The sequence below is a fragment of the Bactrocera dorsalis genome, chromosome 2 (genome assembly GCF_023373825.1).
Source record: "Bactrocera dorsalis isolate Fly_Bdor chromosome 2, ASM2337382v1, whole genome shotgun sequence".
Lineage (NCBI taxonomy): Eukaryota > Metazoa > Arthropoda > Insecta > Diptera > Tephritidae > Bactrocera > Bactrocera dorsalis.
In genome coordinates, this window is record NC_064304.1 from 807,149 (window position 1) to 832,692 (window position 25,544).

At 37.4% G+C, this 25,544-nt stretch overlaps 1 protein-coding gene across 3 annotated transcripts in view; it reads left to right on the forward strand.

The window, feature by feature from the left end:
- The first annotated feature begins 200 nt into the window (after positions 1-200).
- The window catches only part of LOC105232520 (uncharacterized), a 39,816-nt gene continuing 14,472 nt past the window's right edge, over positions 201-25,544 (forward strand). Inside the window, exons 1-2 of one of the 3 annotated variants that reach the window (XM_029553030.2) lie at positions 201-630; positions 1,570-1,871. In XM_029553030.2, coding sequence (XP_029408890.1) covers positions 1,772-1,871 — 100 coding nt within the window. In that variant the 5' untranslated portion in view covers positions 201-630; positions 1,570-1,771. The remainder of the gene's footprint in view (positions 631-1,569; positions 1,872-25,544) is intronic. The other 2 variants (XM_011214217.4, XM_049448609.1) reach the window with 2 other exon arrangements.

A 25,544-nucleotide genomic window follows, 5' to 3' on the forward strand; every position in this document is an offset into this window, starting at 1 on the left:
TAACTTATTTTCTGGTAAGTTATTATTATCCGTTGTAATAAGTTTGCTTTTCAGTGCATAGTGCAATTTGAGCTCCAAATGCTCTCTATTTGTAAGCCTTCTGATTGTTGGTGCGCTCTCTTTCATCGTTACGTTCACTACGTGCTTACGTTGCGTAACGCTGAGCGAATTCGGCGAATATATTGGCAAACGCGACAGGATATCAAATCAGTTTGTCGGCAATCGTAGCGAGTAACGGTGGATTACGCGAACAGCTCGCCAAATGCCATGAAACGCGTTGTTGGATATTAAAGAGAGAAAAAACAAAAAAAAGAAAAGCAACAATGTAGTGAGTTGGGACGTTTTCTTATCCGACTGTTGAATGGTATTTGTGATGGATTTCGCCTTTTTTTTTGCCGAAAGCCTAGGATTCCAGTGCATCAGACCAGTTTAAAAGGCCAGCACACCAACACACATATGCTGGAGTACATGTGTGTGTTGGAGGCTCTTCATTGCGCTTAGCGACGGAATTAATGAAGTTGTCACACGTAGACGCGTTTAAATGAGCGACTTTATCTACATTTCAAATGTATTGTGTGGCCAAATTGACTCCGACGGCTCTTACACATGTGTACAGTGGTGTGTGTGTGTGTGAGTGCAAGTGTTCACATGTGTAATAAAAGACAGCGCAACAAATAAACAAGTAAACAATAACAGCTGTTAGCGATTGTACGCGAATGCAATGTTTTTTCCGCTTGGAAGTGTGTTGAGGACATTGTGTTTCATTGCTAATTAGGAGAAATACGAAGGACAATGCGCGAGGTATCCCGGCATTAGGCGCAATTGTTGCCTGCCGTCGGCACTTCAGCGCATTTGCGGGACTTGAATTACTGAAAATGGCTTAACCAAGTGTTTTATATATTTCTGAATTTGTTTGTTGGTGATACCGCTGTGATAGGTGTAGTTTACACAATTTTCCAAGCGATTAAGTTTTAAGCGGCCCTGGTCTGCTATTTTCATTGATTATAAACCTAATTCTCTTTGCGGAACATTATTTATTACTCTTACAATAGCAACAAAATAAATATCAAAATGTGGAAGGAAATGTAATATATTTCGAAAAGATAAGAAAATAATTTTTGTATTTTTCATTAAATGAGATTTACGCTTTTAATGGTCTATTGGTCATATTGCATTCACATCTCCAGATTAGTAACTTTGAGATCAGCGTTCCATTAAATCCAGTAAGACGTCTGATTATTTAAAACAAATTATATGCTTGCCTTGTCATTCACTGGCAATTAATGTAATGTAATGATGGAATTTGATGCGGCCGGTGAGCCATGCTCCTGTTCACCACTTTTGCGTAAGCTAACAAATAGATAAATACTAATTATGTAAAGCAGACAAAGCAATGGGGCATTAAATATTTGCTTCCTAAAGAATATTGCGAATTTGATCTAAATGATTGCGTATACGTACGGTATACTCAGTGCCACTGCATGAAATCTAATAAACTGTAGCTGAAATTTAAAAATAGTGACATTCTATAGCATTTTTTTTTAAATTTTTAACTGAATATCCACGCAGCTAATACTATGGGAAGTAAAATCTCGAATTAACCTTGAAAGGCAACAGTTTTATACGAAGACACGACGACACAGTCAAACTTGTAACGGAACATATCAGTGAAACAGGATATCAAAAAAAAATATCAGAAAGTTAAATTACAATTAAAAGCTACAAGTACAGTTAGGTATCATCAACAGAACGTTCCACTTCCTCCGACAAAATGTTTTGGATTTTACGACGCACCGGTGCAGCGAATTTCTTCAATTCGCTAAACAACAATTGCAGCTCATCGAAGGGCGGAAGTAGTTCGGGCACACAAGGTAAGCAAAATTACCCGTTACATAAAAGTCAATTTATGAGAGCAATTGTATTCATTTAATTCACATTTCCATTGAACATCAAAATTATGGGTGGCTTTGATTTTATTCGACAGCATTGTGATTGACAGGAGAAATGTGGTTGTGCGAAAGACCATTGTGCAATTGAAACGTAATTAACGATTATTACAGCATACTTGCAACTAATTGAATTCAAATCCAATTTTGTGGATTTCGCTTCAATGATCTTTGACTTTGACTTTTTTTTACATTTTCGGGTTTCCCGTGGAATATATTTGTACGGAATTTATAATCTGAGCATTATATTATACTGCAATACATAATTTTTAGGCAGCAAGCAGGAACAGTTTATTTATGCTCACGAAAGAGCATTTTCTTTACATATCTGCAGACTAATGATAGTTTATAAGATTAATAATTGTCCAATAATTGAATTCGAATCGAAATTCTTTGTCTAGAAGGTATCAAGAATCATGTATATTAAGTTTTTCAGGATTCTCTGGTATCAAGGTTTCTATCCATTGTGGCAGGTAGAATGACCTTCAGAAATTAACAAAAATAAACAATTAAATTATGAAGGAAACGATAATAAAACTTTTCGTAGATCACTAAATGGTATGACTAGACACAAGGTATTTAACCAGACAGTTTTAGCGAAAGAAACATATCGATATTTCTTTTTTAATTCAATGAATTTCGTATTAACTCTTAAAAAACTCTTTAGCAACAAACCAATCGCTTGAGAGTACTTTGGCAAGCTTTCAAAATAATTCATATTTCTCTCTATATTTTTCGATCCGCAATCAATAATATGCGCGTACTTTCAGAAGAAAATGAATTCCTGGCAAGAAAATGAGTTGAAAAAGCAGCTTACAAACGTGAAATTAATTGGCCCTGCAATTTAGGACAGTTTACATACATACTTGTATAAACAAATGACACATTATTTGCAAACTTTTGAAAAGAAAGTACATTCAAAGAAAGAATTAAATTTGCATATAAATCTGTTCTCAAATTCTTTCACAAGCATTTGTGGTTCCAATAAAAACGAATGAAATGCAGAAGGAATGGAACAGACACACATATTCGGATATGTTTGACAAACGACTTAATATAATATTACAATTCCATTGCTTTAAGGTGTTAATAAAGACCGTTATGTGAGTATTCCACCACGTGCAATAAAACTGCTCAAATTTTAATATGCATATATTTAGTCAGACATGTTTATATGTACATATCTTTATAGTTATAAACATACAATGTAACAGTATAATGAAAACAAAAGGCTATGGCTGTGAGAATGAGTAAATGTCCGCTTTTATTTGAGAGTGCTTAAGCTTAGCGCAAACTTCCCACATTATAGCAAGTAGCACATCCGCGGACACATCGACATACAGGGTGTACCATCTTTGATGTTCTGTGGTACATTATTGTATAATTGAAAAACAAGCCATCTATAAAGTTGATATATTTTAGTACGTATTAAGTTTGACACGAAACTTTTCCCAGAGGGAAACTTTGGAGACCCTAAAATCAGAGTGGCGAGATGAGTGGATTTATCCATGTCTGTCCGTGTGAGTCCAAGATAACGTCACAATCTTCGAACATAATGGCCGATCAAAATCAATATGAATATCTTTATCTTTGTTTCCTTAGCAAGAAACCTTAATTCGACTGAATGTTGCTTGTATCATAAAGGGTGGCTAGGAAGAACAGCAACACGTTTTTCGTTGGATGCAAACCGTTGGCCGATTATGTTATTGGATTTTATTACGCAATTATTAGAAATATTATTGTGAAGAGTATTATAGGCTTAGTGCCTTCTAAATTTAGTTTTCAAAATTTCTTCGTTCATTATGCTTTCGACTTTAATGTTTGCCCTGAGTTCATCCAGATAATCTGCGATAGATGTATTTATGGATCTTCGACGTTGGTGTAACCAATATAGATCTTCCTTCGTTAGATTAAAACACGTGTCAGGTTATAGTAATATTCTTTATTTGATAAAAGTGGCGTGTTCTCGTTGACTGTATGTAAAAGAATGGCGTGATCTTTTTGCGAAAGAATAATGGCAGTTCTGCTAACTGCGATGCAGATACATAAAATAAAAAGTGCTGCCAAACCATCGAATTGATGGTGCTGCCCTTGGCTGATAGGTGTGTTCGCGTACTACACTGCCACAGGTCTGTTCGGGTACTACACTGTCACAAGTGTGTTCGCGTACTACACTACCACATATTTAATCGTCTATATCATATTTTTAGATCCAATGATGGATTTGATTTCCCTTCAGGGTGAAGAGAGTCAATCGGTTCATAAAAGTTTGGGTTCTGAAATGTTTAAATACCGACATAAAAGATGACACACCCTGTACCTCCATAAAACTACAGCTAACACAACACTATGCAAAGCAACGACAGTTTTGTCCACAACAACATGCAGACTAACACAAAGTCAATGAAAGTTTGCATAAGCATATGGAGGAACTACTGCCACACTGTGGAGTATACCACGCCTCACTGTGCTCACATGTGTGTTTACAACTAAAAAAGATTGCTTGAAGTGCTTGCCACAGTTCGCCGCCTACAGTGGCACATGTAGCTGCACTTCGATGCACTTTAATTATGGCTGGGAATAGAAAAAGTGAGCGTGTCCTCATATGGGTGTTCATTATGTTAATGCGTGGGCGGATGTACGAGTTCTTAAGCATGTAGAACATATGCGTTCGAGGATAAGTGCCGCATGCATAATGAATGAAGAAATGTGCGCTTCTCAGAGAGATGACGCGTTAGTAAATATAAATAGAGCATAGCGTGATGTTTGAGCGAATTTCATAGAGGAAAAAGTGGCAAAACAGTGACCTTGAAAAAGAAACCGCTTAGCCCTCGCCTTTTCTTCCTAATATGTATGTGTTAACATTTGGTATGTTCACACTTTTTTCCTTGTTTTTTCCATTTTCATTATTTTTTCTAGAAAAAACATCGGTGCTTTTGTGGTTCTGCTGTTTTTCTTTAAATCTTATAAATATATATATAAATAAAGGTGATATGGTATTTCGTTATGTATCAATGGTCGGACATATGCTCTTTTTATCACTTTATGTTAAAATTCAGAGAAATTTATGCATAAAAAAATATAATTCAAATAGAGGTCTTGATATTTGCGAATCGACTAAATGCTCAAATGTCGCTTTTTTGTTGACTGAAAGCAGCTATTTTCTGCTAGCAGAAATTTCATTAGCAGTAACCTACTAGCAGATCTCTCTGGATCTTTATCACACGTTCTTAACTTGTGGTCTCTTCAGCTAGTTTTTTGGGTGACGAAACGCTTTTCCAGCGTCAATTTGACTAGCTGGTGATCGTTAGCAGTTCAGTAACAAACCTATTGCTTTCATTAAATATATTTTATTACATACAAAACTGTGAAATGTCAAATGGGATTCAATTTTTTAACGCTATGCTTTGGTTCGGGGGTCCATGCAATTAGGGGCAAAAGCGCAATTATTAAATTAAATTAGTGGCATTTCGCTGTTATTTCTGCTTGTTTCGTCACAACAGGGAATTCACAATTGGATACCTAGTCAATATTTAATTTCTATTCCCAAGGAAGCTGTGAAGAAATATGTTGAAATTAAAAATGAATTCGAGTCAAGTAGGCACGAAGTCCCTTACGCAGTCACTCAAAAATATACCAGTGTATTTTGCGCACGAGTGCAGCATATTAAGCAGACGACTGGTAGGTGACTTTCTCAAAGGGCGAAGAAGTCAAAAGAAAATGGCAAAATAATTGCAGAGCGGCAGATAAGTTGCAGCAACGAAAAATACAGAATCTTCGTCTGCAAAAGCACATGCAAGCTCACAAAATAAGAGGGATGATTCTAGCGGGTGGAAACGGAAGTATTTGGGGTCCTCTAATAGCAGAAGCAGTTATTATAATAAGTGGGCATACTAATGGCCATAGGGAGTTACTAAGAAGTCCAGTGAAGCGTTCCAACCAGTCGGCAGACCCAGCGAAGCCAGCCAAATGGCAGAGCAATTGATAAAATGTGACTTGAGCCACAATATGGCGGATGGTTTCGTCTAAGCAGGCGTAAAGATGATGTGCATCTCCAGTTCCCGTTGGTCCCTCGCTAAACTACGCACTGACACATTTTCGTCGCTTGCCTTTACGGAAATACGCACATTATTTTTTGGGTTGTATGTATTCGTATATAGTTAGATTCATATATATGTATGTTCTCATGCATATGATTGCCACCCAGCGCTATCGACTCATTCCTTCGCCATTTAACTTCGGTCGCACAGCTCTCTGCTGGATTTATGATTATTATTAGACACCTACTTCCGTTGACGACCTTTTGTATCTTTCCAAGCCTCATGCATCAGCAAATCTGTATAGCGGTTAAAAGCGAGAGAGTACGAAAGGCGGCGTTTATACGTGCGAAGCAGGATGCGCCATTCAGAAAGGATAACGTTGCGAATCTTTGTCATAAAGTTTTTTGAAATGTGCAACTGTGCGTAAAATAACAAACTTAATGGTTGTCGTAAGTAGAGTGGAAGGACGATGAATGCATTCTACCGTTATGTCGCCCGAAGATGACGACGGCCTCATCGTGTAGACAAACCTGCGAAGTAATCCAAAGTATGCCATGCATTTGCTTGCGTAGTTCGAAGCCTTGTATGAGCATGGAAATCGTATCTTAGAAGCGATTTTTTTTATTTTATTATTTAATCACTCCGAGTCGGGGGTAAAAATTTGTTATAAAAATAAATCAAGTTCTTTTGTCTGCACCTGGTAGACTTGGCTTGAAAATATGCTCTTTGGTCTTTATTTGAAGCGAATATTTTTAGCGAATATTTCCTTTTTTGGTCAGTGGTATACAATTTTGTTGAACAATTTTGTTGCTCATTACTAAAGTAAAATTAATTACTACCGTAGGGCTGCGTTAATTATTCAAAAGGTGTATTTTAAGATGGCTTCTATTTGGTTCTGGTTCACCTTTGACTTTGTCATAACGAATATTACTTACGTCCTCGACTCTGATACGTTCGCTCTGTAAGAGCCAGACATAACTGTCTTGACTAGGAAGAATCTTCTTCCTTGTGATTATAAACAAATTCTGCCAAATAATCTCTAAATATTAACGCCACAAATTCTGAAAAATGCGAAGCTCGTGACTACAATTCAGCACTGATAATTCCCACCTATTTTAGTGGAGTTTCTTTGCATTGACACAAGTGAAGCGCCGCAGGTGAAGCGCAGCTAAGCTCTCCAAATATAAACGAACTAAAAGGCTTTCTACTTACAAACTTTTGTTATGAGCGTAGCCTTGTGTGTGACGGCTAGTTCGTTTGGTGTAACGCGAGTAGCGGTTTCTCTGAAGTCAACAAATTTTCTGGCAATTTTAAGGGATTTTACGCGTCAATGCGAAAATACCTTCTCAGTAAAACTTTAGGACTGACGAAGGCAGCAATGACGTACATAAAATGGAAATTCAGTTAATGCTGATTAAGCCTTTTCGCAGAGACTGTGATGGCGGCGCTACATGCAGAGCAAGGAGATGGCGAACACAAAACCGTAATTAACGGCAGCGCTCACACTTTCAGGCGCTACTCATATTTTGGTACTGAGTTATAATTAGAGTGTGATAAAATTAGTGGGATTGGGTATTAAATTTAGTCATTAATGCGTCAAAAATACTCAATTTCTATAGAAGTGTGTAAAATTAGTTAATTTATATTTAATGTTATGCAATTTTTGATAATAGGTCTTTGCAAGGCATATACATAGTCATTTGTCTATGTATGCGTTAGGTAAATATTTAGGCATCACACTGCATGCCTAAATCAAACGGAAAGTTATCTAGGTCAGGTAAGGCCCTCTCGTCAGCAGTACTTATAGTCTCTCAGGAGGAGATAGTGGCACCATTCATTTGTGTATTTTAACAGTTAACTACAATAATCTTAAAGCATGTTCTTTTTTTTCGTGTTGTCAAAGTTGCGTGTTCTTTTCTTAACATGTTTTCAGATTCAATTGTCCTTTTCTCGAAGTGTTGCCTTCTAACCAGTACATTATTTTCTACCCTCTCAAAATGTAAGAGTGACTGTTGCCCCCTGAATTTTGATTTATGGTCTCTGAAAGTTTCAAGATTTTTGATAAAGTTTTTGCACGAACAAAAAGGAGTCGGTCTATTTTATTAAAATCAATTTTAGAAATTGCAAATGAGTTGGTCGATTTATACTCATCATCATCAGATAATGAAATGAGGATCTTAGCTGTTGAAAGCAATGCCTTACCCAGGGTGACAGGAATCGTAGAAGACTCAGAGGAAAAAGAAAAAGTATTAAATGGCAAGCTAATTTTCACTATTTTCTTAAATCACAGTTTAAAATGTTTATGGTATTGTATGTACTAACTATGAACGAAAGCAATGCAACAGCTGATTTATGATAGGGTGCCATTTCTTTGTTCTTTTATCATTTAAGAAATGGAAACATTTCCACAGGGTGTTATAGAGCACTTGCACAATGTTGCCATATAATGAGGCATCGAGAAAAGAAAACGCCGTTATATTTATAGATATGCAAGTGTTGTCCAAACCCTTTTGCACCTGCTCCAATAAGGATAAATAATGTATTTATTGCGGGCAGTAAATTTTCGCCTCCCAGCTTTTATAATAATTTATTGGTTTTCACAGCAGCCGAGTGGCATCTTTAATTTTGGGCCTAAACACTTACCGTTACTCTTTTTTATGTGTTTCCTTTCATGAGAAAGTGGACTAAGAATTCACAGAATACAAAATCGACATTGATGAGGGCAATTTAGGCGCATGGTGACCGACCGCCAGTGAAATAAGTCAGGTTTAGAGTCCTTTTTAAGGCGATTAATTGAGGTCCTTTTGTAAAGAATGGTAGTAACCCGTGCCACCAGCAGCTCGATGACAGTAATGAGGAGGGTTATTCAAAGTACTTAGAGGTTTTGTTCTCCATTTGCATAGTGGAACGGGTTTCTTGCAAAGAGGAACGTGATGAAAATATATACTTTTCGCTCCGCATTGGCACACAGTGCTTGTCAAAGTACCGCTGTGTAACAAATCACAGTCTAAATCGCAAAGGCGTGCAACTTTTACTTCGCGGCGTTTGTATTTGTATTCACCTGGCGACCATTATTTTATATGTGCTATCTTGTTGTGGAAAGGAAATCACAGTTTATCTCTGCATTTCACGAGCGTTGTAAACTTTTTAAGTCGAGACAAGACACATTCGAAATTTGCTTGAGCGGCAAAAACTTGTGCGGCATTTTGTGACACATTTTCGCCGCGAATGAGCGATTAGATTAAATAAAACTTTGGCAAAAATATAAAAGCGAACCCGCGGCGTATGTCATATGTACATATGTGTGTGGGTATGTGTAAGGACCTGTCTAGATACTAGCAACGGCAAAAACGCTGGTTGTCACGTGTCTACAATTCCCGTCTGCCAAGGATGTTTGGAACCACAATTCAGCCGTGAGCTGCGTAGTCATGCCGGATTTACCGCTTTGTGCCATAATTTATACTATACGCCAGCAGTTTTGAAAAGGTGCAAATGTGTGCAGCTTTACTTAAATATTCAAAACTCTCCCGATACAAAAGCCATAAGCCATAAGCAGCAAAAGTTTTATGCGCTTTACAAAATTTGCTTGCTTTTTTATGTTTTATTAATCCCTAAATTATAAAGTAGTAACACGAAATGACGCATTTTGTTACAGGGTCCTCCGTTCCTTTATTTTTTATGTGCAAAAAATGACTTAGAGGTTCCGGGTTTTCGTCGGTTTGAAAGATTAAACTAGAAACTTTCGAAGGTTTCGAGCTGCGATAAAAAATTTAATAATTCTACAATTGTGATTTTTCATATAACAAGTTGGTTCACCTTTCCTGCAATTGCAACCCTTACAGCCATATGACAAAGGAAAGGTGTCTAATTTATTAAAGTTTTATGGCATATTTAAAAGAGGCTAAACACATAAAAATTTGCGAATTTTTCTTTAATTTCTCACAGTGATCTAAAGCTGGATATTAACCTCCATTTGTGCTTTGTGAATTAATTGCAATAGAAGAAGAAGAATTTTTAAAATATATCGGTAAATATAATGAATCTGTGCTTGGAAAAAATCTTATGCGTAGAATATTAATAATATTAATATATTTCAGTTGATGGAAAAAAAGTTAGTAATGAAAGAAGCTTAAAGCCTCGAAGGTGCCTAAAGGTTGTCGTCTAAATCTGATGTGGTTTAGAAATCAATGTTATTTGCAGAATATTACCCGATTTTGATTTTGAAGAGGGTTTCAGCGTCAAAAACTATTTTTTCTGGATTTATTTTCTAGTGCGCCAGGCTTAGGTCAAATTCTAAACGTTTTATGTTAAATAAGTTGTGTTGTATTTTCAAAGATTTGCTGTAAACGGCGGACCTTAAAAACCTATTCTAATAATCTAAAATATTCCAACTAATTATGGTTTACTTTGTTCGCATTATTCCGTTCCAACCGTTGATACAATGAAAATCCTATTTAAAATTATTTTGCGTATTAATTTCCTGTCATGCGGAAGTTTTTCAACTGATTACACAAAAATGTAATTCGCAACTAAACCAAATATTTTCGGTTGCAAAACCGCCAACACTTAATACGCCTTCATATACACTGGAGATACTGTGAACAATTAACAAATAAATAACGAAAAACCCTCCCATTAACACCCACAATTTTTAGAACAGCAAACAACACAGTAATTGAACTTTAGCACTGAAGCGATTGCGAGTGTTTACCGTTACCTAAGACCCACATCAATTTATGCGTCTGCATTTTGTGGTGCATGAGCTTTCCCAACGCCCCGTGTGCGTCTCAACGAATGACCACAAAATGTAAGAGAAACGACAAAAAACTAATCAATAGCAAAAATTAACACACAACAACGATTCCCGCCTATTCAGAAAGTGCGACTTAATGAGCAATCCGAGTACCCTGTTTTAGGTAATGCAAAACGAAGAGTAAATTTAACTTAAAATGCTCCAAAATGATACTTGGGTGTTTTGGATCTTAAATTCAATGACAAATTTTCATCTTGGTTTTTTTGATGAGCTAAATTTTCTTAATTGAAATGCCCTTTCTTCATAATTAGAATTTATTGATTATGGGTTATGCAAATTTTAATGGATCTATAAACTATTTGGCTTTTGTTATCATAAAACCTTAATCATTGTAGTCTCATAAAGGAAATGTGAAAGGGATCAGGAATCTAATTTTATTTTCGAATTACTGCCACACAGAATACCTGACAAATAAAGCTAATATCACAGTTTTTGTCAGTTTTTGTTATTGTAAAACAGGGAACACGATAATAAGAAATACAGAGGGTTTGTCTGAAAAGGAACGGGATTGATTTTCTTCTGCCGCGCCTATACTTCGAAGCGCGCGCGCACCGACAGGATTCAGTAGAGGGTGTTCCTAGCTAACGAACGAGCGGATGGAGAGTCAGAACAAATATTTTCGCGCGATGTGTTATTGGGATTGGTGCATGCCGAAAATGCAGCGTTCGTGAGAGCAGAGCTACGCGAATTCTGTGTGAAACTCGATAAATCTACGACAGAGACGTTTGATATGATCAAGCAGACAAGAAGTCGCGTGCGTTGGTGGCACCAGGTATTTTTGGAAGACTGGGAAGAGGTCGCTGATGAATGAGTAAATTCAAAGTGAAAACGATGCTGATTGCCTTTTTGACATCAAAGTCATCGTCCTGCATGAATTTATTACTCCTGAACAAACCGTCAACGCCAAATTTTACGTGGAAGTCTTCAAGAGACTGAAACGAAGGATTAATCGGGTCCGACAAGATATCGCATCCGATTGGAAGTTGCCCCACGACAACGCTCCGGCTCACACCGCCTTTCTTGGGAACAGCTACCTAACCAAGGCCGGCATCTCAACACCTTCGCAGCCGCCCTACACCCCAGATCAAGTTATTTAAAGGGGCTGGTTGGAAGCGGAAAAAAGAAACCGTTTCTCGAGAAACGGTATATTTTTATTATAACTTTCTTATTGTTTTGTTTCTTGTTGTTTTGTGCACCTGATTGTGCTTTCCACCTCACTGTACGGCGGGTTCGTGTCATTGTAGATGCGAAAATCCCATTAAAAGAAACCGATTTAATTAAACGGAGTAAAAACGCAGAGTTATGACAGCAAAACAAGTGTCTATGTCGTTTGCATCGCTCGCATAGTTGAAAATACCCATTCGAGTACACATTGCCACCCGCTAATTACCAGTTAGGTGTAGTAATAAAGGGGAATAAATTCAACTTTTTATGAGAGGCAAAATGGGAGAGGAAAATGGAGAAAAATGCGTTGTTGTACTTGTCATTTTGTTACTTTTTCTCTTTGTGTTTATAAGCGGTAAATAGCAAAACCTAAACTACTCGTACAACAATAAAAGCCAGGTCAATTCGAGCTTGTTGGCAAAATTTTAATGAGTTTAGCTCTGCACCGATTGCTCTCCGGATTGCAGCTCTTTTCGGTCACCATCACTGCATTTCGCCCCATGGGCCATCTTGAATTGTTTATCTGCTTTCATCGACGTTCATCGACATTCTGAGTAAACAACATTTATTATGTCGGTTTGTTTGGTCAATTTGTTGCTCACAATTTTGTTGTTATTAAAACCGCAAATTCAGCAATTCGAGTCAGCTGCCACTGGCAGCAGCAAATACTCGTATCTGGTCCCTTTCTAATATTTACTTGCAGGTACAGTTACACATGCACGGCTAGGTATGTGTTCCTTGCCTCTATGGAAATTTATTTGCTACAATTTTAGGAAATAATTTCGTGCTGTGTGTGAAGGAAACTTTGAGTGGTTGCTGCATGTGCTCATAGCATGCATGGAAAACTAGATTTTCGGAACAAATTTGCTGTTTAGGGTTTCTGACTTAAAATGTTTCCTTCGGGGCTATGTCATTTTAATAAAGTGCCGTGGTCTTTTTGCATTGAGAGTTATGCTTCCCAGCGCTCGTGAATAAATATTTGCTGGCTGAATTTCGGCAATGTCAAAAATAGCTAAATATTTAAGTTGGTTGACACCGAAGGCTGGCCCAAGCACATCCGCTGGCCTTCGTGGCATGTCTCAAGGTCATTAGTTCGTTTCATTTCTTGTAGATATGTTTGTACACGTTTGCGTGCTTGTCGTAGCAGAAATCGCTTGTTTAAATTTCATTTGTCTTTCGGTTTGTCTCATTGTGACCGTCTTCGTTTGCTCTGTTTGTTTGTGTATGTGTGCTTATTTCTCTGCAATTTGGATAAATATTTATTTAAGCCAAGAGCAATTATGCAGTATATTTGGCCATTTGCAATATATTAGAAAGCTGCAAATACATTAACTGACAATTACGTGTGAAAATTAAAATCCTTTTAATAACAATGAATTACGAATCATTGCTTTTGACTTCAAGTGCCTTAGAAACGAATTTTTGGTTGCTTTTTCGTCTCAACTGGTTGATTAAAATGTGAAACAATGATATTGGTTGATGTTTTATTGCATAATTTTAGATGTTATATGACTTGTAATGAGGGGTTATTTAGATCGCTTCTGTGTTCAACTAAGGAACAGTTCTTAATAATATGCGAGAATTATAAAAATGTTTTTCTTCTCAACTTGATCAAATCCTCAAATTTCCTCAATAAATTTTGTGAATCAGGCCTTTAAGAACTGTTCGCTGTTGTGAGAAACGGAATCCATAAAAGTTGCATGAAAGGTGCTAAAAAGTTTCTGCACAAGTTCTGGTCACCATCACAGGCAAAGCAAACCCAATAATACTAACTATATTAACCCTAAAAAACTTTGCAAGAAACAGAAAAACGCTGAAACAACTTGGAAACTTTCGCAGATGTTAAGGAGTTTCTCTGTTCAGTGGGTTTACACAGGAGCGCAAAGTGTTCACACTTGAAAAAGTGTCGTAGATGGGCGTAATCAGGTCACTGTCACGCCCACAAATCACCACTAACCGAAAAACTGCCATAATTAAGCACTAAATTAAGATATATAACTGTAATTCGATACAGGGGATCGCAGTAGCAAGTGGCACCTGTGGAAAAAATGTTGGCGTGGCTCTGCCCTCCAAGTTTAATGTACATATCTTCTAAACTACTAAAGTTTCAACAACCAAATTTGCGGAGCACAAATATTATAAGAACTCTGATCGATAGTGTAAAATATTATCATTATACTTATCTATAGTTGAGTTTTAACCGAAAATATCGGTCAACGTGTAAGATATAGAATTGAAATTCAGGCAGAAACCTTTTCTGACAATTGAATTTCTGTGTCTTAAAAATGGAATGAGTCGGGTCAATACTTCCCTGAGCCCCCATATGCGTAATATAAAAATTTTCGAACTTTCAGGTGACTTTATGTTGGATATATGGGCCGATATTTGAGTTATCTCTATGAAAATTATATAACATGTATAACAATCATAATAGTTTGTGCCCAAATTTAATGCATCACTGGTAATCGGTATTTCGGTGTTATTCTTCTATCAAGCAAGTATATTCTGTTTTCGATTGCTACTCGAGGCAACTGCTTTTTGTTAGATATACACATACATATATAATGTACAAGTATAAATACATATTGGTATATCCAAGCGTGACTAATGCTTCAATCGGATGTGCGGAGTTCAGCTGCTGTAGCCATTGGAAGACCCTGTACAGATAAGGGCAATTGTAAACCTTTTACATAGCCAAGGCTCACCGCACAAACTTTGCTTTACATATCGAAAATCGTTGTGATTAACTGCCAGCTGTCAGCTGTCAAAATCTGTTGTTTATACAAAACGAGCTCTGAATAGTCAAGGATAATTGGTAGGCAAACAGAGATGTGTGCACATACATATATGCATTAGTAGAGGCACGCGATAAATGTGCCGCATATCCAAGGCTGCTTTTGGTACCTGCCGTGTGCAGACACTGACGGTATTCGACCTGCCAAACTCACCCGAAATACGAGGTCTGTACTGTGGCAAACAAAAGGCGGCCATTTCGCTTAATTTAAATTCTTGTAGCGATATAAATTTTATTGGCCCGTGTCGTTATTGTTGGGTTCATGTGTATTTGCCATGGATAATCCTCGCCAGCTAAACGATTTGCTGGTGGGTGCTCTATTTCCACTGGGTGTCGCGTCGGCGGAGCTCTTTTGATGACATAGAATATACACAAAAAATTGTTGGCTTTGGCACTTGGTCAGACATGTGAGGCACCTTCGTCCATTCACTTCTCTTTGCTATTGACTTTTTCGGCCACAAAAATCTCGCACCACAATTGTGCTTTGACAGTGTGTGCATGTCTGTGCAAACCGCAATGGGAGGACATTTGCAGGGATTTGTATTAAGTTACGTGAAACTTAGGTACTTTGTGGTTTTATTTGTCCGCCAAACGTTGACACGTTGTACGTGTACATAGTTGTCGGTGGAGGACATTAGAATGTGCGATTTATTTGTGTTGCGTTTAAATACTGCAAATGAAACCGTCGGAGGGTGAGCGTGATTACATTTCGAACGACACGTAGGCCATAAAAGTTGTGGGCATTTGTAGTCGAAATCGTTTTTTTTCGATATTTACACAACGAAAAGGGGGGCGGATGGACCTAAGTACACACAGACGCATTAAGTGACTTTTAATTAAAAAATGTCGAAAAGATATTTCAATTGTTTACTTTCCGTCGGCTATTAAACTATTGAGTGATGTTTTTTACTCAAACGATTTAAAAGTTAATTTTTAGCTGTTGTTGTGAGTCCTTAACGGTGTGGTGATGGTACTTGGACACCACTCTGTGCTTTTTTAAGGTGTATCATTCTGTATTATCATTAATTATTTTCGGCATGAATTTTGGCAAAATAAGTACATACATATATACTCTATACATATTTATACGTAAGGAAAATCCTATTTTTTTTTGATTTTTGGTGTGCAGTTAGACTGTTTCACTGAGCTACGTCATTGTCATGTTTGCTGAGGCTATTCCCCTAATTATATTCAAGTGGCCCTTACTTATGAAACTCAGAAATCTGCCCTTCTTCATCTTCGGCTTTCTTCAAGTTGCATATAATTGAGCAATCTTTCGCACGAGCAACTATAGCACACGGTGCGTATACGTAACCTGCGTCATTTGCATGCTCAATCGGACGGGAATGACACTAAACAGAATTTATGTGCAGCAAATTAAATAAGCCGTAGGCAAACGTAAATAAAATGAAGAAATAAGAGCATTAAATTGAGCCCAAAGTTGCCGTGTTTGCCATATGGCAGCAGTTGATTGGACATTTGCATGAAATTTTGCTCATAATGCTTCAATTAAATTATAAATTACTTTATAACGGCCTCTCGTTTTCGCACTATTGCTCCAGAAATATTTGCAGCAGCGACACTTGGCCTTGGCAAAGCAAAACGAGTTAGAGTCAACAGAAAGGCGAAATCTCCTGCGTGCGTCAGTCTCCGGCCCTGTGTAAACACTTCGTTGACGTTGAGTTTCATTAGTGACGTTCACTTTGTTACTTTATTTACATAATTTAACATCGTTACCCCTGGGAGACGCTTGCTGTTTCAACGGAGGAATTGTCGAATGAAAAACGAGCACACGAAGCAAACTCGTTGACATTTGAAGTTTCCTTTTAATTCGACATTGTTTTTCTTCGGTGTTTGCTGCTTTTTATTTGGTTTTGAGATATTTTTAAGTTTGTTGGTAGTTGCCTGTCGCTTGTGTCAGCCATTTGTTCAGTTGCTATTTCCAAGTATGTTGAACGAAAGATGTTTATTTTACCTTTTAATATGAAATATTCAGTAAAGAAATCAAAATAAAAGAACGAACGAAAAGTTGCTGCTGAAAAGTGGACGCCAGCGACGTTTGCCGATTTCAGCACCCAACTGTTAATTTCATTTACATAAACAACTTTACTCTGATTGAATATTGTCGTGCTGAGAAATGGCTCAACCTCTGGCATTAAGGAGTTTACGAAAAAATAACTTGATATGTTGACACCGGTCGAAAGACCAACAGTGTCGAATTCGTTTTCATTTATCAGAAGGAAGAGAACTCAATTGCTGATATTCATCTATGTGAATTTATTGTGCATAATTCTTCTTCTTTTTTTTATTGGCATAGACATCGCCTACGCGGTTATTGCCGAGCTTACAACGGTGCACGAGTTGTTCTTCCTTTTCTCTGTTTGGCCCCAATTGGAGATTCCAAGAGCAGCCAGGTCCTTCTCCACCTGGTCTTTCTAACGGAGTGGAGGTGTTCCTCTTCTTGCGCTTCCCCCGGCGGGTACTGCGTCGAGTACTTTCAGAGCTGGAGTGTTTTCGTCCATTCGTACGACATGACCTAGCCAACGGAGCCGCTGTTTCTTAATTCGCTGAACAATCTCAATGTATATCTCATACAACTCATCGTTCCATCGAATGCGATCTTCGCCGTGGCCAAAGCGCAAAGGGCCATACATTTTTCGCAGAACCTTTCTCTCAAAAACTCGTAACGTCGACTCATCAAACGTTGTCATCGTCCATGCCCATGCACGATATAGCAGGACTGAAATAATGAGTGACTTATAGAGTTTGGTTTTTGTTCGTCGAGTGAGGACTTTGTTTCTCAATTGTCTATTCGGTCCGAAGTAGCACCTGTCGGTAAGAGTTATTCCACTTTACATTTAGAGGCTGATATTGTTGTTGGTGTGAATGCTGGTTCCAAGTGCAACCAGCAGACCCATTGTCTTCTCTTCCTTATCCATTCTGGAGAAAACAGAACTAACGGCGCGGGTGTTGAGGCCACTAATATCAATATCATCGGTATACGACAGGAGCAGTATCATACATAGACTCTTATGAAAGATTATACCTTCTTTATTCAGATCTGCAGATCGAGTGATTTTCTCTACGAGTAAGTTGAAGAAGTCGCCCTGTCTGAAACCTTGGTATCGAACGGGTCAGAGAGGTCCTTCCCGATCTTGACAAAGCTTTTGGTATTGCTCAACGTCACTTTACACAGCCGTATTAGTCTTGCGGAGTTACCAAATTCAGACATCGCGGCATAAAGACAGCTTCTTTCCGCGCTGTGAAAAGCAGCTTTGTAATCGACGAGGAGGTGCCGATTGTCTTTTCACGAGTGTTTTCCAAGATTTGACGGAAAGCTTGTTAGTTTTTGAGTTTTCAGGCCAAAATCCACACGAATAATATCCAAACAGTTTGTTAACGGTGGTCTTTCACACATTACACTCGGTAGAACCTTATGTTAAGAAGGCTTATCCCAGGGTAGTTGGCGCAGGTTGCGAGGTCTCCCTTTTTGTGGATTGGGTAGATCACGCTTAAATTCCAATCGTTAGGCATGCTTTCGTCCGACCTTTTTCTAAAAAGAAACTGACGCATGCTCCTTATCAGTAATTCGCCGCCGTGTTCAAATAGCTTGGCCGGCAATCCATCAGTCCCCGCAGTTTTGTTGTTCTTCAGACGGGTAATTGATTCTATTCGAGCTTCTCCATGGTCGGGCAATGGAACGTTCGCTCCATCGTCATCGATGAACAGACAAGGGACAAAATGCTTCGCGTGAACTTAAGAAAATATTGTTTTGAGAATGCTCCGTTCGAGCTGCCTTATCTTCACCTAGCTTGAAACCGACACATTTTGATTGTATTTGAAATCATAGAAACAAAAAGTAGTATTCGCATATCACCCTGTATTCGAACATAAAATGAATAAATTGATGTTAGCTGAGAGCACTTGTGAAAACACATGAACACTCGTGGTGAGAAAGACCACATCGAAGCACTTGCATTTTAATGATATCTCTAGCTCTATTTCGATTTGTGGTTACCCACATACAGAGAGTAGTATATGGTATGTAGGTATATTATCTATTTGAATACTCGTTTTAAGCATATTTACGATTTTTGTTCTTTACATGCAGGGATGAATCTATGTTGACACTAGGGTGGACTGAAGTCATTGCAGCCATTGATATTCTTATTCCTAATGATGTTATCAGTCGTATAATTTATAAAAAAATAACACATGATTGTTTATTAATTGCCTTTAAGTTTCATAAATGTCTTTACCCATTATCCCTGTTTCTATCTCCGTCCACATAATTATAGTTTAAGGGGTTTTTAAATCATCAACTAAAAGATGAGATATACGCATAATAATCGAAGTATTAAGAATGCTCCGTTATACTGTTGTTTCTCTAGACAGTTTCGAGATAAACAGCAGAAATATAGAGTCAAATATTTTTTAGTAAAACTTGTTTCCCACTAAACTTCTTGTCCCTCATTAACAATTTAATTGATTTAAATAGAAGTGTGATGAAGTCGGGATTTTTTACCGAGTAGTTATTACAACTGTGATTTATTTAGTTGCTATATCTGCGTACATATGTGTGCATGTGAAAGTACAATGAACAACTCAGCGCTTTCGTAACAGCGAGGTAATGTGTCACGTGGCTAATTAGCAAAATTGTAATTCTCTTAAAAGGCTGCACCAAGCACATTAATACAACACGTGCGATTATTCATGCAATTACGAAAGTTATACTCTGTTCTCATTGCACTCATATGCAGGTATGGTGCATACATTAATTGATTGCACTGTGTTCTAAAATAGCCCCAATGCAATAAACACATAATACTGTAGTTGTTGTCGGCTTAAACCGGTTTGATATTTCTATATACATATTTCCGTTACTGGAAGGCGTTCTCCGTATTATCCAGAAGCATTATGTATTAATTTTCTAAATTTCAACGTACTCCCAGAGGTGTCAGCTGTCTAAGGACTGCTTTCGTAAATTTCGGAGCGTGAGCCCACCCTGTATCAAATGAGTGCGTGTACTCGCTGTGAGGTATCAGAATTCCGAAGCAAAACACTTCAAACATTGTCGGGCTAATAAACATTACCGTAGATAATCGAACACTCGCATGTGTTGCAATTAATAAATTAAAAGATAATAACCATTAATTGCATTAAGCTCATGGAATTGAGTGATGGAAATTTATATAAGAAAAAGTGTGTATATGTGAGTGTACGTATATAAAAATTAGTGATACATTTAATCAATAGGCTTTTAATATAACCTACATTTCTTTTTGGTATCAAAAAAAAGTATAATATTTTTTTTTTTAACAAAGCTTATTTAAAATAATTTTCACTGTATTACATGTTTTATCTGCCTTTATGAGTTAATCAATAAGTACGACTGAATTTTTGTAAAATAATAGGATGACTAAATGTAAATTGGCAGAACCTTTGCTATCAAATTGTGAATATGTTATATATATTGCTTTGCATTATTGTCAAATATTGTTTCGATAAAATAGAGATATGATAAAAAAATATTTTCCATTTTGTGTTATCTTTGTTATCTTCTATTAAATCAAATATACGTGTATAAATCAGCGTTATGTTATTTGATGCGAATGATAATTTTTTACATTGTGTTTATCAAATCAAATCAAATCAGTAAACTCTAGAGGATTTTGCACATACATACATACAAGTTCAAAAAGCTTCAATATTGAACGTAAAAAAGAAATAATAAATATATAATCATCACAACTATTGACCCAAGGGCCCTCGGTAAACCACAGTTACAAGCGCCACATAAAAGTAAAAATCAGCGAAAAAGCGGGAAATGCAAATTTTGAATTCGAGTACGCGTTGAAATTAAATTTGATTTACGCGTGTGATCAAGCGAGTGAGAGAGACACATATGCACATCGGGTTCGACAATGGATCGAGCAGCCGCCGCAGATGTAAGTGATGTATTAGCGGAGATAACGCGTCGAAATGTTGTGCCAATTAGCTGCGGCAAATTAAAACCGACGAGACACTGCAGCACCAGTGTGCGCGCCACAGCGTTGGTACCCACCGGCGCACACACACATCCGCAGGTATGCTGGTCTGTGAAAATGAATAATTTTATTTTACGCATGCTAATTTGGTGAAAAGTTTTGCACGCATAAAATGGATGCGGTGCTTCGAAGGCTCGCCTGTACGTATGTCTGTGGTCTACGCGCCTTTCGCGGGAACTGGTCGTGGGACACAGCGATGCACCGGGGCGTATGAGTTTGTTGAACGGCGAGTAGCCAACAAAATTCCCACAGGCGGGCGATGTGTGAGCCGTTGCAGTCAGAACTTATGAAAGATGATAATTTCGATCAGGAGGTGGTATTATACGTTGTGAAGCAGATTGTATAAGTCGTATTTATACAGTTATGTAACTGTTAGTCATATGTGAGCCTGGTGAAAGCATTGGAAAACTACATGCATCCGATACCAACAAAACAAGGAGTAGGCACCGCCATTTATGGGAATTAGTTGCAATTCCCTCGGTCATAGGAACCATTCGGGAAAGATTCGTGAGCGTTCTTTACTTGCTGATAGCCACATTTGGGAAACGATTTTGGTTAATCCTCTGCAGCAACGTCAAACAGTCGCCCCTTTAGAACGATTTCACGCTTCACCGCGTTAAGGTAACGCTTTGCGCTGCTTTCAGGTTCAACGTGGCCTTCATGCTCGATATCGTTTGAATGAAGTGTTTTTATTTTGCCATTTGAAGAGCAGGCAGCAACCTTTCCTTTGTGTGCTAGTGCACTTTTTCAGTTATTTTGCTCGTTGATTCTCTCGATTTGTCTTCCCTTTGAGAGCCCAAGTTGACCACAAAGTTTCCCACAAATCTGCGGTGATAAATTTCGATTTTGTGGTCGGTTATATAAATGTATGTACGTAGCCATGTAAATGTAATTCTTCCGGTGGGTAATTTATGTTGTAATGGCTTTCTGATGAAACTGTGGCCGTACATACAACATTTTATTTGGAGCAAACTTACTCAACCGATTAACTAATGTGCCAAAAGTTTTCCAATATAGATTAACGGTGGTGTTTGTGCGAGGAAGGTTGTGTGCGTGTAGAGAATGAAAATTTACTTTCTATGCTCTCGGTTAACAAGTATGGTTTTGTTTAGTTGAAAATGGATGCTGCCAAGTGAGTGAACTGGTTGAACAACAGGTTCACTAACGGAGAAATAAGCAGCTTTTTACTCCAAATTTGTTGAATGGAAAAGCGTTGAGCTTGTTTTGTATGTTTACGAAAAACTATGTGTATGTATATACGAGTATAGCAAATCTATGTTGTAGAAAAGTTGACTCTTGTATGAAATTCCATGTTCATTTCCCGTTATTTGTCACGACTTGTTTGCCAACTGCTTATTTTCAAGCTTTGTTGTTCAGAAATCGAAACATTTTCGGTGTTTGCACTTTGCACATATGTTCTCGTGCACACACACATACAAGACGAATGCCTTAGCAGCTGTCCGGTACTTTACGATTGGCGAATCGTACGCAATAACACAGCTCACAAATACGCTCAACCGGCATGTTTTGGACCACAACTGTGGAGCAGCTGCTGAGAAGGTATTGACTCTATCTGCAGTATATTTTTGTGTATACAAGTATAATTAATTCAATGTGTAAAGAAGCTAGATCAGATTTACCTGATTTATGTAGATGACTATTAATTGTTGCATTGTGTTTACATCCTTAACGTGCGTGATAAACTTCCGAAATCATCCCAGTCCGACCATACCTTACTTCTTTTTTCGTGAATTTTTTTCTTTTCCCTTTCTCTGTTATTCTGCTCGAGAATTGTTCTGGTTTTACATACTTCATTTTAACTCAATGATGCGCTCTACTCAGTGAGCTTTTTGTTTACTTACATGCTCAAACACACACGCAAATGCAGAATTGTGTTTGCATTTACTCTTAACAAACGAAGTTGCAACAGAATTGTATCGAATGCACCCACTAGTCAAATAAACTAAAGATATAATAGTTTAAGCTGGTATGAACCGGAAGTCCACCTGGGCAGTAGAGTCTTTATTTTCTAGACTGGCATGTAGTTTTTTTCACAATTCTCAGGTTCGGCCAGGAATTTACCAGTCTAATACTCGACCATTATGAAGCCAAACCAATGCTTTTAATTTAAAAACAATACAACATAAAACAAAGCGAAAGAGTTAAGATCCACTCATTCAAAAATTTATTTAAAATATTGTCAGTCTGATTTCGTCGGCTCAAATTTTAATCTGAAGTTTGCGTTAGAAATACAAATTCAATCAAAAGTCCGCCGAATAGAGGTGCACCAATTTTATATCAAAGCTAGAATATTTTCTTTCCGACTCTTGATTGCTTGACTGCTTTCATCTGAGTACGTGTGCAGATGTGGCATGTGTGTGTGAGCAAACAAATTTGGAAATGGAATAAGTGGTTTGTAAAATGTAGTCAATTTATCTGTTTGTACACAGGAGAATGCATGTATGTGTGTTCTCATGCGATTTTCCACACCGTTGCCACTTTTCATGCTCCTCATGCTTGCTTGTGCATCTTGCTTTGCTGCAATTGGCTCTTGTGGCCATAAATAAATGCATTATGAAGCCATATTTTCCACTTGAGTGCCACTGCTTCTTCTTCTTCTGAAAAAATCGCATTTTATGTTTGGTTGTTTGTTTTCTTAGTTACTTATTTAGTTACTCTTCTATACGCAAATATTACAAACCATTGGGGAAAAAGCAGTTTGAAAATATGGGTGCAATAACGTAAAGCGTTCCTTAGCTAGATATGTGATTAGTACCCGTAGTGGATCATAGAAATCATACTTTCAGAGTAAATATATCTGATAAAGATATTTCGATTTTTTTTTTTCTTTTGAATTTCCTACTTCTTATGAAGTATCGTTTCGATACAACAAAATATGTTTTGCTTAAAATAGTCAAAAGTTTAACATCATTTCTTTAACATGAATCTCCAATTTTTCCACTCTTTTCGCAATTATTACCGTTATTTGATGTTCATGCCTTCCTTCCCCTTGATTTTTAGAAAGAGATTAATGGTTTCGTAGCATCCATTAAAGGTGACGTGGCGCATACGTTGAATGACCGATCCTAATTTAATCACTTAAAATCCATGACTAAACTGACCGCAACGAAAGTAGCGAGAAAGGAAAACAAGAAAATTGCTTTAATAAGTTTTTAATGGCTAAATTCAAAGGTATCAAACTGTGTAATAAAGGACAATGAAACACGGTAGAAGATGGCAGCTCAAAGAGGAAAAAGCAGGAAAATAGAGAAAAACCAAAAGTTTTTCACAGATGGCAGATCGGATGGAAATTAAAAGAAAGAAGAGGCAAACAAGTATTTTGAAACATTTAAGAAGCACTTAACGAAAGCAAATTAGAAATTGCCTAGCGGTACACATGCATATGCATGCGTCTATGTGTGTTATGTGGGAAACATGAAGGTATGGGAATGAGGACATTAAAACAAGCTTTTCGTAGCAACAACTATCTTAAAACTTCTCCTCTAGAGGGAGTTTATGTAGGCATGTATAAAAGGCATATAATTAAATCTTTAAAGCCTCAGTTCAATTTTATGGTAAGGGACTCGGACTAATATGTTGCATATTACCAGTAAGATTACTAAACATTTAGGATAAGAAGACTAATTAAGCATTTTTCAGAATACCATTTTATTTAGATGAAACAAAATTAATAACTTTCTAATTTTTCACCATACTTCTGCTTCGTATTATTTGCCGCACGAATGCTGCTAGGTTATTTTGGAGGTAATCTAAGAGTGTAAACAATATCCCTTACAATAATCCCTTACAATGCTTGCTAATTAATTTCATTACTGTGGTTTCTAATTCATGCGGAGTTGATTGCATAACTATTTGAAATTGTATGTAAAGCGAAATGGCAATGCCACAATAGCGAAAGGAGGGAGTTGCAACATGCAACCTAAATCGGCTTGCGGCATTAAATGAGATTATACCGTTAGTTATGGAGCCAATTAGCTTTCGAATTGAATTAGAAATAATAACGAAAGCTTTTGCTTTTACATCACAGCCTGTGGCATTTCCAAATATTTTTATTTAAAAACTTCTTAATAAGGAAAAGCAAACCCTCGAAACAAGAGAGATTTAGTTTCGATTTTTGAGGCCTTTAGCATCTGTCAATTTTAGTATTGAATTCATGATCAACTGACAATTATCATCAGAAAAATTTTAATTCCTCAAATTGTACCTACTCACTCGATCTAGTAGACTGCAATAACATAAATATATCGGGAATAAATCACCTATATTTAGACTACGTTCAGTCAGTTGCGCCCTTCCCATATTGTCTGCAATCGCTGATAATTATAGCATTACGGTAATTGGCCGTTCGAGTGGGAAAAATTTCTACTGAATTATCATTACTTAAATCAATCTGCTTGGCAACTACGCGAACAATGATGAAAAGCATTATGCAATTGCAAGGATAGTCGGCAAAGCCTTTCATTTGAGTATTTGCACATGCAATAAGGAGCGGTCACATTGCTGGCGAATGAATGCATTGCTAGTGATTTGCAGCCCATTTTGCTGGCCATTTGTGCGCGGACGTCGTCGAAAGCGCAATGTTGTGCAGGCACGCGCATTCAACCACCCACACGATTGGTATTAGCTTCTGGTTCTACTTCAACATGCTACTTGCGCCCAGCCCTTAATTCCAACATTGCGTATACGCCCTGGCGTTCGCTATAATTTAAGCAGAAGTAG